Below are 13,289 nucleotides of genomic sequence, written 5' to 3'. Positions count from 1 at the left end.
ATTTCTTGAATCCACAGGGGTGGAAGGATGCGTGGACATACCGTACCATACGCTCCGAGTTACTATGTGTAGTTGTGTGTAATGTACAATATTGAAGAAACATAAAATAATGCAATGGAAGCATCTTACCGAATTTTCTCCTATATTGGTAATGATTCTTTGAATTTCAAAATGACTATAAACTGCCCAAGTAACCATAGACACAGCTGAACAACGACTATATCAGTGTTTGTATGTTCTGATGAGGCCCGCACATAGCTAAACAGGCGAAATAACGTGCCTTGCTTGGGTGAACATCAAATGATAGGTTCCTCGAAATAAACTAAACTTATCTTTGTTTGCTTCTTCCGTCATGTTGAATGGATGAACCTTTCAAATCTCGATACTCCAGGCTTTTGACGATCCCCAGTGGCTCCACATTTCGGGAAAACTTAGCAGAATAGAACGAAACATTCATATTGGCAACCCTCTGCTTCGTGCCCCACAAGCCAGCTGCTCATGCTATCCGGGAAGAGCTTTGAATCTCACTCATCTTGCACACAATTCACACGCGTTTCTGTTATGCACTTTTCAACATTGATTTAAAAGCTTCGCGACACTTTACAAGCATTACAGCATTACAATTAAAAATGGATAAATCAGCGGATGAAAAATACGCAGCAAAAATTCACACGTCAGTCTTCAAGCGCAGCCTACTTCGATCTCCTATTTCATCATTTTAACTCTTTGGGTCCGAAACTGAAAATGATTGAGCAGCCGATTCTGAAACTACATTCGAGGCTCCCCGTTGACAAGTTAAAAAAACAATATATTATAAATAGAAATGAAACACATATAGAAGACATAAGGTCTGTATCCACATTAATCCAAGGTGTCCGGATTACTGTAACTTTTGATATATTGCACATAGGAGTGAAAAATTTCGCTGAGGTAAATTTATTTATTTATTTATTTCGTCAAGAAAAGTAGACTACATACAATGGTTACAATGTTTTACTTACATACTATACATTATTTCTTGTATGTTTTAGTCGGGGTTTAATTACTTTCATTGACATAGTGATGCTAATGACTTCAGAGTGTAGATTATACTGTCGCATCATTCGATTGAAAGGGCCATTTTTCGCGTAATTTTTCTGAGAATTATTTTCGTGTTCTAAGATGCCGACAGGGTGTGTAGAAGGTTAATTGTGAAAGTATTTCTGATTATTTTATGCGATGTGAAATAATGTCATTGATGAAGAAAAGCCTGAGGAAAAGCATTGCGTTCTTCGAGTGTTTGTAAGTTGATGAGCATGCAGCGTGCTTCATATGATGCAAGAGGAAATGCGGTCCAATTCAATTTACGAAGGGCATATAAAAGGAATTGTTTTTGGACGGATTTTATGCGTTCCTCGTAATCCGTACGGCAATGTACGGATTCCATACTAGGTTACAGTATTCCAGAAAAGATCTTACGTATGTAATATATATAAATTTAATAGTGTATGAGTCTTGAAAATTATAGCTCTTAATGAAGCCCAACAAACTATTTGCTTTCGTTATGATTGTATTATAATGTTCTACACAAGTGAGACTTCAAGTCTAGGATTACACCTAGGTCCCTTACAATTTTACATTTTTTTTTACATTTTGATTGCCTAAAAATATTTCAAAAATAGATGTTTCTATTTTTCTGCTAAAAACAATTCCGTTGCATTTTTTTTACATTGAGTTGGAGTAGACTTTTACTACGCCAAGTGTTGAATAAGTTGATTTCATTCTGGAATTCTTCTGTGTCGCTAGAATTACTTATTTCTTAGTAATTATTACTTAGCAGTTTCCAATCGCTTGGAAGATGTCATACGAGCAGCCTATCTTCAAGAAAGGCAGTAAAGTGGATGTGTCGAACTATCGTGGAAGAACTTCGTTGCCTGCCGGATCCAAATGCTTTGAGATAATTCTCAATGATGTTATGTTCCAGGCCTGTAAAACGTACATTTCAACATCTCAGCATGGATTTTTTCCGCAACGTTCAGTCGTTTTGCATCAGCAAAATGGAGCAAGGAGGTCAAATCGACAGCATATTCAATGACATAAAGGCTGCGTTCGACTCAGTTAATCACGATATTCTGTTGGCTAAGCTGGAGCGACTAGGAGCATCTTCGAGAATTTGTAGTTGGCTGAGATCATATTTGACTGGCCGTCAATTGTTCGTGAAAATTGGATCAGCCGTGTCTGCGCCTTTCATTCCTCAATTTGGGGTGCCGCAAGGGAGCAACTTGGGGCCGGTGTTATTCGCGTTGTTCTTCAATGATGTGTCCCATGTTCTTCTGAATTGCTGCCTACGCAGACGATTTGAAAATCTACCTGGTTGTTAGGAGCACCAATGATTGCCGTCAATTGCAACAACAGCTAGATTTGTTTGTCAGTTGGTATGCACTGAATCATCTCGAAGAACGAGAAATCCTATAGTTGAAGATGCTAATTTCAAATAACAGACTGTAGTGGTAATTTTTATACGATAGATGGAGTAGATGAAATCATAGAGTTGATAGTTTCGTTAGAGTACGGCAGTGTGAAGATTGTATATAAATATTAGAAAAGCGAGCTAGGACAACTTTTAAGGAAGGTACAAATCGGTTTTTTCATCTCTCTTTACCAAACTCCCCCTTTGGAGAGGGATGGTGAGGGGTGTTCCCCCCGCCACCACTGGCAAAAAGAGGTGAAAACCGACCCGCTCAAGTAGGGTAGGATGGTGCAAAACGCACCGTTTAAGCAAAATCGTCAATTGCTGGCGTATGGAAGCTAAAATCAAGAAGAAAGTAATGGTGTTTGGTTCATTACCATGTTTTCTACGAAGATCAAGTGATTTCGAACTATAGAACGATGCATTTTCATGATTTTCAAGGTATTTTATAAATTGGTTCCAATATGATAGCGGGGCAAAACGCCTGATTCATGGTGATCTGACACCTGATGATTATTCCTTTATGTTACATCAGAAATAAGATCGCAATAGAGTGTTAAGCTGTGATTCATTAAGTTAAACATCTAAAAAATATACGAAAAGTGAATTAGTTCAATTTTTTGCGATATATGCTGTTAAAAGCTTAATTTGAAGTCGACGATTTTAACAACTGTATCATATTTTGCACAAAATGCTATTTTCTAAGGGAATCAGTAGGTCAAAATATGATTTTATGATCAAGAATCAATTGTGAAACCTCTAGTTGAAAACAAACACAATCCGTTACCCGGAAAATGCATCTGAGGAAAAGTTATCGCTGTTTTTCTATAAGTGGGCATTTTACCCCAGGGGTGCATTATGGGCTGTTCTCCCTTACCAACTGTGTGTTTGAAACAGTTCTAGCGATTTTTACCGCACTTCAGTTGTTATTTGAAGGAAGGCATCCAGTCGTAGGTTTGGAAATTGCAACTATTGTTTACCCCTACCACGATATGTGCTCCTGTCATCGTCGACTTGACAATCTCGAGGGGACACGGGTGGGGTAGGTACTGCTACTGTACCTTTCGACCATTGACAGTAATTGATGGTATGCTCCCATCCAGAGTTATGTACTTTGACTATATGTTTTAGTATTACTTTTACGTGAAGTCAACGATTTACATAGTTGAAGATGCTAATTTCAAATAACAGACTGTAGTGGTAATTTTTATACGATAGATGGAGTAGATGAAATCATAGAGTTGATAGTTTCGTTAGAGTACGGCAGTGTGAAGATTGCATATAGATATTAGAATAGCGAGCTAGGACAACTTTTAAGGAAGGTACAAATCGGTTTTTTTCATCTCTCTTTACCAAACTCCCCCTTTGGAGAGCAATCTTCACACTGCCGTACTCTAACGGAACTATCAACTCTATGATTTCATCTACTCCATCTATCGTATAAAAATTACCACTACAGTCTGTTATTTGAAATAAGCATCTTCAACTATGTAAATCGTTGACTAAAACTAATAGTCAAAGAGAAATCCTATCCTACATGACTATACTATCAATGGCACTGTACTGAATCGGGTTGATCATGTTAAAGACTTGGGTGTGGTACTGGATTATCAACTCACATTCAAAATGCACTATTCGGAAATAGTTGATAAAGCAAATAGTCAACTTGGATTTATTCTCAAGATAGCCAACGAATTTGATGACCCTCTGTGTTTGCGATCTCTGTATTGCTCGCTAGTTAGATCAATTCTTGAATTTGCTTCTGCCATCTGGTCTCCGTACGATGCTGTGTGGATTTCACGAAACGAATCATTGCAGCGGAAATTTTTTGACATGTGCTCTACGAGGCTTGCCATGGACCGACTCATTACGACTACCACCCTACGAGCACCGCTGTGTGCTGCTTGGTATTGAACCGCTAGTGGATAGACGCAAGTTCAGCCAAGCTATCTTAGGAGCCAACATTTTACGCTCCGAAATAGACTGCCCTGCATTGCTGAGTCAGCTCAACATCTACGCCCCTCAACGAGTGCTGCGATCTAGACAGCTATTGCGCCAGCCAACGAGACGAACACAGTACGGATCCAACAATCCCATCGATTCGATAGTCGAAGACTCCAAGACAATTACAGCTTGTTTGACTTCAATATCTCAACCAACGTCTTTCGAAACCGCCTACGGAATCGACCAGAATGATTTTGTTTTTTCTGTACAACGTGTTAAAGTTTTTTTAAGTTAAATTTTATTCATTAAGCCCACGATGTCAGATGGATTTATACAATGAATACAAATACAAATACAAATTTCCATGAAGAGCTTCATGTCGTCTGCATATATAAGAACTTTTATTTTTTTTAAGTATGTAGGAAATGTCTTTTACGTACAAAATAAAAAGAATTGGGCCTAAATAAGAACCCTGGGACACCCCAGAGGTGACCAAAATAGGTTCTGAAAGTTTATTCTGAAAACGAACTATTTGTTTGCGTTACGTTAAGTATGATTGGAGCCAATTCAGAAGTCTGGTTTCCTTTCCTATTTTTTGCAATTTAAAGAGTAATAATGGTATGTCGATTCGGTCAAATGTTTTACTGAATTCATTATAAAGAGCTTCCACGTGCTTGCCATTGTCCATTGCGTTAAAAACAAAGGTTACAAATTCAAGAAGATTAGAGGTAGCTGTTTGTTTTGAATTTTTTTTTTACTTGCTGACCATTTTTCTCGTTTACGATTGATTCAAAAAGTTTTGGGATGCAAGAGATAATGGCAATTCCACGATAATTTCGGATGTCAGATTTCTTGCCTGATTTGGAAATAGGCACCAAATGAGACGATTCCCAAATTTCAGGAAATTCACCACTTTTTAGAGACATATTGAAAAGGCGTTCTAAAGGAAGGGTGAGTTGTTCTGAAAGATTCTTCAAGAATACAGGAGCAATTCCGTCCGGTCCCGGTCCTCTAGATGCGTCCAAATTTTTTAGTGCATTGAGGACTTCATATTGACACATTTGATTGACAGATATGTTTTTAGAGACTTCGGGAATGAATGCAAAGAAGTCGCGGTCGCGGTCTTTTTCAGAAAATGTGGTGTATACTTCCTGAAAGAAATTTGCAAAGAAATTTCAGATTTCAGAAGGATTTTCACCTACATTTCCATCAAAATGCATTCGTGACGAAAAATTATTACTTTTCAATTTCGGTTTTACATAATTGAAAAAGTTCTTAGGACATGATTTGACTTCATTTTACGACTTTACGATTATATTATTTGCAGTGTTAATGGCTGTGTTGAGTTGGTTGCATATGTTATGATAAGTTGGGAGTCATTGATGAAAAAGACTATGATTAGTGTTTACATTTCATGGTTAGTGTTCAAAATGGCAACAAATTAGAAACACGTGCGCGAGCGGATTTTGTACGGATATAATGCAAAGCCTGAAAAATAGAACCTAAATCCACTGTTCACGGTGTGCTCAAATCATTTTCGGAACGTTAGAGCGTCGAGCGGAAACCGAGAAGTGATAAAAACATTGGACGTGCTGATCCTGTCATGGATCGAAAGGTGAAGAGGATAAGGATAACCCGAATCTCCCTGTTCGTACAGTGGCTCGTAAAATAGGAATGTCACCTGGTTTTGTCCAAAAATCAAAACCGAGTTGGGGCTGAAGTCGCAAAATTTTGGGCTCGACGTTTGTACTGCGAATATTTGACGAAGTTTTCATGCGTTGTTATGATGGGCGATGAAACCTATGTCCTGGAGGATTTCAAGCAGCTTCCAGGGCTGGCTTTCTATTCTGTTATGGCCGAAAATGCTACAGCTGAGTATTTCAGGACAAAAAAGGCATCGATATTTCCCAAAAAATACTTTATTTGGCAAGTAATTTGCACGTGTGGCTAAAAGAGTGAATCTTTCGTCGCTACAGGCACAATTAACAAGGAGATCTACCAGAAAGAGGGCCTGCACAAACGATTGTTACCAAAAGTCTCAAAGAAAACCCTTTGTTCTGGCCCGAATTGGCATCATGCCATTATGCTAAAACTGTGATGGAGTGGTACGAAGCAAATCAAGTGAATATTGTACCAAAAACCGCAAATCCACCAAATTGTACAGAATTACGTCGAGCGATATAGGGCACTGATATAGCGGAAGATTTCTGGAAAGAAGCAAGGAATCAAAGATATCAAACACTTCCAACAAATTTGGACACAGACGTATCACAGTATCTGAGGAGTTTGTACAAACCCTAATGGATGGAGCTAAGCGCAAAGTTCGAAAAAGTTGCAAATATCGAAGAACTATGTTTTGACTTCCTGAATTTTTAAATCATATCCCATGAATCTGAAATAAACAACTACAATTGAAATATAATGCGAAATTTGTATTTTACTTAAGTTTTGCTGTATCCGGATTATTGTTATTGTTATTATTACCACAATACCAAGTTTTTTTTTTCGAAAAAATCTGTGGATCTCTGGTAACAGTTTCATCAGTTTCAATCAAACCAATTTTAGGTATTTGAATATATTCATCAATGATATCGTGGAATGGGTTGATTGAAATTGAAATCTAATTTTACTAAAATTAAATAAAAAATAGATCAATGTAAAACCTTATGTGGGGTGATATTGGGCCAAAGCATAAATTTGGTTACCATATCTTAAAATATGAAAATGTAACGTAGTTTTTAGGAGTACATTGGCTATGATCACAATATTCTTCGTATGTATGGCTGAAGACCATTTTTTTAATACATCAAGAAATGGCTACGTGATGTCATCGCAAACTTACCGATAACGGTTTTCGGAGGCATCGTGTTCGGAGTGTTAAGGAAATAACTATTGACATAAAATTACGTCTTTCAGTAACATATTGGGGGTGCAATTAAAAAAAACCCAAAATCGACCGCGTTACGAAAAGTGGTCAGGTTTTGGCCACTTATAACTCTGTCAATAGCGGATGGATTTTAATTCTAAGCAAGCCAATCGATTGGAAATTTTTCTACAAATCTGCCAAAATGAGCACTTTTTAAATTTTCAATAGGTCACTATTGAAAATTACACAAATGTCCAACTGTTACAATGGTGATCAAAATGATCACCGATTGCTTGCAAAAAGCGCTTTCCCTTATACAGATTTCAAAATCTTATTCCATCCGATCTCACCAAACGGTGCTTATTTAATAACCGTGTCTGGGTCAGTAGCAGCAGCAGTGCTTTCGGTGGCTTGACGTTTTATATTTGTCTCTAGTACACAACGAAAGGCTCCCTGCAAGCAGCTAGATATCAAGGCTGCCCGTAAGAGCTCTCGATTCACCGAAGAAGGAGGAAGAAGCCACACCGCTACTGATCCCGGATTCAGTTGCTCGTCCAGAGCCGCTGTGGGCCATCTATGCCAAGCGCGTCACTCTCGTTCCAAGCAACATACAGCTCGCCAGCCTCATCCATTTTGAACACTCTTATAGCAAAACGGTTATTTTCAGGACCACCATAAATTATTGTTGTTTAAGAGACCACCATACATTATTGTTGTATGCTGCCAGCCACATCACCCCCAAAACTCTTGTATTTGTGGTCAAATGCAAAACAGTATTGAAATGGTACATACAAATTATCGCAATGATCGAATGCCACATGATCATGTCAATTCGAAGAAACACTTCGAAATAGTGTAAGGTTTTCTCCAGGACGCTAGAAAAAAGTAAACTAATCTCAGATTTATATGATTGATCGCGTACTTACTTACTTAAGGGTCCTGTGCACCACCAGCGGTGCAAAGGGCCAACGTGAAAGACTTCCATCCTGGGCGGCTGCTCGCTTTTGCGCCCAGGTCAGATTCCTATCGACTTGCTTAATTTCCTTATTGAGGCTCCGCCGCCATGAGCCTGTCTCTGCTGCGATGTTCTGCCGGATTCCAATCCAGCGCTTGCTTGCAGATTTCGTTTCCGCCCCGTCGAAGTGTGTGGCCGACCCACCTCCACTTTCGCTCTCGAATTTCTGTTGCTATCGGATAACTTTGCACAGAACTTTGAGAACAATACACAGTAACATGATGCCTCGCCAATTGTCGCACACAGTCAGATCCCCCTTCTTTGGGACCTTCACTAAGATGCTCTGCATCCAGTCGGCCGGAAAAGTGGCGGTGTCCCAGATATTACAGAATAGTTGATGCAACATTTGTGCGTATATCATGGGGTCAGCTTTGAGCATCTCCGCTGATATGCGATCGACCCCTGGAGCCTTGTTGGATTTCATGCTTCGGATAGCTGCTTCAATCTCCTGCAGTGATGAGGCCAAGGAATTGACGCGGGTGATGCGCCGCACCCTAGGCGGATCATGCCGAGATGTTGATGGCTGGTTGGCCGACGAAACTTGAAGAAGTTGTTCGAAGTGCTCAAACCAGCGTTTCAGCTGGTCAGTGGGGTCGGTAAGTAATTGTCCAGTCGTGTCCTTACTGGCATCCTCGGGTTCATCCTTGCTCCACTCAGGCGTCATGAGATATCGTAGTGGAGGCGTATATCGCCAGTGTTTGCGGCTTTCTCCCCTTCGTCGGCCAGGGAGTTCACCTGGCACCTCTGCCAGAGCGCTTGACTTTCTTCACTAGAGCCGAGTACAGTTGACGGGCTTCGTTCTTGGCTCCTCTGGTTCTCGCCCGCTCTATCGCGGCTTTTAATTCTCTACGCTCCTCAATCTTCCGCCAGGTTTCATCTGTGATCCACACTTTCCTCACCCAAGTTATTCTCGCTTGTTTCTATAAAGGCATTATTGATGGCCGTCCATTGTTCTTCTACGCTGCCACCTTCTGGAACGTACGCAGCTCGAGTCTCAAGTTCTTCAACTAAAGACCTTTTTACCGCTGGATCTTCATCGGCGTGTGTTGAACCGCCTCCCGTCGCTGGATCCGTGCCATGCGTAGGCGGATTTCACCGATTAAAAGGTGATGGTCAGACGCGATGTCGGCGCTGCGTTTATTCCGGACATCAAGAAGGCTCCGTCTCCATTTTCGGCTGATGCAGATGTGGTCGATCTGATTTTCGTTATGTCCATCACGGGAAACTCACGTGACTTTGTGCACTGGCCGATGGGGGAAGAGCGAGCCCCCCGATCACCATGTCGTTATTGCCACAAAATTCTGCAAACAGCTCACCGTTCTCGCTCATTTCGCCGAGACCATGGCGTCCCATGACACGCTCATAGTCCATGTTGTCGGGGCCGATCTTCGCATTGTAGACGCCAGTGTAGATCTTGATGTCACCCTTTGGAACCTTATCCACGACGGCATTCAGTTGACTGTAAAAATTTTCCTTGTCCTGTGGCTCGGCAGCATCGGTTGGCGCATAACATTGGATTATGGTAAGGTAAAGAACTCGTGTTCTAAATCTGGCAACGATTATCCTCTCATTAACAGGCTCCCACTTGCCTGGAGGCTAAGTAGGAGACCAACTCCACGATGGCGGGGAGCGTTTTCACCTCGAATACCAGAGTATAGTAGTACCTGTCCCGACGGCAGTTTGTGTTCTCCAAAGTTTGGCCAACGAACTTCACTCAGTCCCAGGATTTCTAGCTTCATGCGGCGCACCTCGTTGGCAAGTTGTGCCAGTTTACCTTGCTGGGCTAACGTCAATACATTCCATGATCCAATTCGTGTCCGTTGTTTTGCGCTAAAAGTCGTTGCCGTTATATAAGTTCGATGTCTTTCTCTGTTGGTTTCTGTAACAATTGCAAAGGTTCCAGAGACAGTAGGTGGTTGGCCTAAGGTCTCCTATCCGCCGTGATGGGGCTGTCATCTTAGGTGTAGCTTCCGGGGAAGAGCATTTCTTATTCAGCCGCTGGATGCCAGTCAGACGCTGTTTGAGCCGCACCTCCATGGTGAACAGACGCTCGGGTTGGCGAAGCATTTCCTCTATCACCGTGCTATGGCTACCGCGCCAGTGTTTGCGTCGCACCTCCTCACTCTGCTATTGTCCATGTTTCAGCTGGCATTTTTTTGTGATCATATGACTCGTGGAGGCGTGAGGTAGGAACTTGCGAGGACCCGAGCTAGGTATATTGCTCGTTCCAGATTGTCTTTCACCCTATGATTGTCATGTAGCCCTATGATTGATCGCGCATGGAAAAAATGAGCAATAAATTCGTCTAATAAATTTTTGCTTCTTTTCTTATCTGTGTCATAAATCGAAAATTCCTTGCGGTTTGTGCACGAGAATACGTAATTTTATCATCAGAAAACGAGGCGTTTCCGTGATCGGAAATAGTGGTTCCCCTAACACAGTCACCGAATATTGATACCGAGCACATAATTCTACGTCAAATCTACGGTCGTGTCTTGGATACAACCCTTTACTTTTTTCAAATAGGTTTAATTTTAAGTGCACTTAATTTACTAAGAGAGGAACCAATACAAATGGCAAGATTTTATCGAATTCAACGGATACGAAAGATCAAAATTACGCAATAGCATTCTCACCGAATGTTTCTATCTCAACTCAATGGATTTCATCATTCGAGCTGTTTAAAATGAAGTTTCCTACCACCCGAACTTAATCACGGAGCAATATTACGTTTATTTATGTGCTAGGCCTAAGAAATCTTAAATTTTTGCCTCATTTTCTTAAAATCTCTGATCGTCGTTTCAAAACTGCTCGATTATATGATTAACTCGCTGTTGACATGCAACACAGAACAGTTGTTTCTCATCAATGCCTTGTGAATGATTCATGTTGATGTTTTGTTAGCTATTAATTAATGTTTAGAGTTTTGAAACATTGAATTACAATTGCAATCGAGGCGACCTGCCTATTTGTACAACTTTTCGCTACTCCCCCGCATCATCGTGGACAGTTGCCTACTTATTTCCGTTCCATCGGAAGCTTTCGAACCGTACGCCAAAAACGCAACTTCAACCATTTCTCCATTCCGCTCTCCGTCCTCACTTCACATCAATCCTCCCCCATCTGTAGCGGCAGGCAGACAACACAATTTTCCATACCTACCCACTTTTCCACCCCATTCACCAAGCAAGTGAAATTGAATCTTTCTCTCTTTCAGTTCTCTTTCTCTTTCTCTGGAAACTCTCATGCCAACTCTGGATCTTCGCGGTGGCAGTGCAGTGGTGTGGACAGAGTTGTTGCTGAAGACTGCTGGTATGGTTGGTAGGTAGGTAGCACTTGCCGCACTGGTTGTTGTTGACTCTCGCTCTCCGCAGATTGCCGCTTCTGTTGTTGCGCTTCTACCCATTCCCATTTTCCACTCCAGCAGTAGTAGCAGTTGGGCTTGGGACGATCCCTGGTTCTTCTTCATTCACCGTCAACACCAGCGGTAGCACCGTAAAAAGAGTTCATACTCCAAAATCAGTTCAGTTTGCGTTTGACCATCGAATCGGTCTGATGTGCGCTTGAGCAGGTCTTTGCAGAAGAAAATTTCAATCTCGCGTGTGATTCATTCGTCTGAGTCTGAGTACATCATCCGTTAGAGCACGTGAACGCGCGAATTTGAACGATATCTACTTGTGTGAGCTCCCGTATTGATTCCGGCCTTCTCAACCGAATGATGTCTGTTCAGAGTTATTAGAGGAAGGAAAATTGGCGGAATTAACTTTCTGATTTATTCTGCTTGCACTGGCTCGGGAAGAGTTTTCACTCTTTTCGGGAGATTCCTCGTTTTCTCTGTTTTCGACCGCGGTCTGGACGTGTGATATATGCAGTTAACTTTTGCCGTGCAGAACTGAAAAGCTCGCCCGGTTGTTGCTGGTGCCGTTGGATTCTTTCTTGTTTCGTGTGTTCAGTTGATTTGCTTAAAATTATTACGATCCGCGCGGGAAACCGATCCTCTCGGAAGGAGGAAACATAGCCGAAGAACGCAACCGTTTAGCGTGTGATCTCGTTTGCTAAAAAGAAGATTACAGATAAATGCTTCTGCTAGAGGAAAAGTGTGAAGCGGTTAATTGATACGAGCGGCGGAAGGAAGATCTAGGTGATTTTTAAACTATCGAGAGCCATTTTCTTGAAGCAGACAGGCAGGAGAATTGAATTTAAGGCAAGTGTTGTGGAAGGAAAAATCATAACAATCGACCAACAAACGCTAGACGCCCTATAATTGGTAATCTGGCTATAACCAGCTCGTGGGCTGCTCGTTCAAGTCCGTTAGGCTCAACCCAACGCAATAACGCGTGTGGAGTTTTCGAAGAATTAGGATTGAAAGTGTGTGCTAATTAGATTAACGTTACAGTTTGCAATTCCTGTGGCCATATTTTCGCTTTCCATTGTACCTCAGGAGGATCCCCGGGGGTAGAAGAGAAAAGAAAACGAGCGAAAGTGAGATTGTTCCTGCGGGACAAGTTAGGTTCGAAACAGGAAAGATTGTGTGAGAGTGTGCGGACGGTCGTTAGTGGTTTGTTCCAGTTTACCGCTGTGGTCGGACGTACAGGTGCTTTTCAAAAACGAGGCTCTACGAACAACCAGGAAGGATGAAGCTGAAAGTGGAACTTCTTGTTTTGATGGTAAGTGTGATGGAGATAGTTGAAATGTTGTAGAACCTGTGACTGTGACAATCCTTCGTAGGTGACAATCATATTCTGCATTTTTAAGACCCATCCACGATTGTTGCTAGATTCACAAAGATAATTATTTCCAGAGGGAGTTTATTGAAAAAAAGTCAATTAATCGAAAATAATTGTCCCACGAATTGTGTAACGAATAAATGCAGACTTTATACATATATAGAATTTTTTAGATTTTTCCTATTTTTTTTTGAATTTCCGAACAAGGAGGCCGTAATTTTGTGTGTAACCTTAAAAATCCTAGTTTTGACATAAGACATGCTCATGTCATGCTCAGACTGGGGAGTT

At 41.2% G+C, this 13,289-nt stretch overlaps 1 protein-coding gene across 1 annotated transcript in view; it reads left to right on the top strand.

Annotated features, from left to right (window-relative positions):
- Positions 1 to 11,821: 11,821 nt before the first annotated feature.
- ImpE1 (Ecdysone-inducible gene E1) overlaps positions 11,822 to 13,289 on the top strand; it is a 186,044-nt gene continuing 184,576 nt past the window's right edge. The window contains exon 1 of the mRNA XM_065223750.1: positions 11,822 to 12,941. Within this exon, the coding sequence (XP_065079822.1) occupies positions 12,909 to 12,941 (33 nt within the window). The 5' untranslated portion in view covers positions 11,822 to 12,908. The remainder of the gene's footprint in view (positions 12,942 to 13,289) is intronic.

The sequence above is a fragment of the Ochlerotatus camptorhynchus genome, unplaced genomic scaffold (assembly GCF_037179485.1).
Source record: "Ochlerotatus camptorhynchus isolate MF236.1 unplaced genomic scaffold, CSIRO-AGI_Acam_v1.1 ptg000196l, whole genome shotgun sequence".
Taxonomy (NCBI): Eukaryota; Metazoa; Arthropoda; class Insecta; order Diptera; family Culicidae; genus Ochlerotatus; species Ochlerotatus camptorhynchus.
This window is presented reverse-complemented; position numbering and strand designations above follow the sequence as displayed.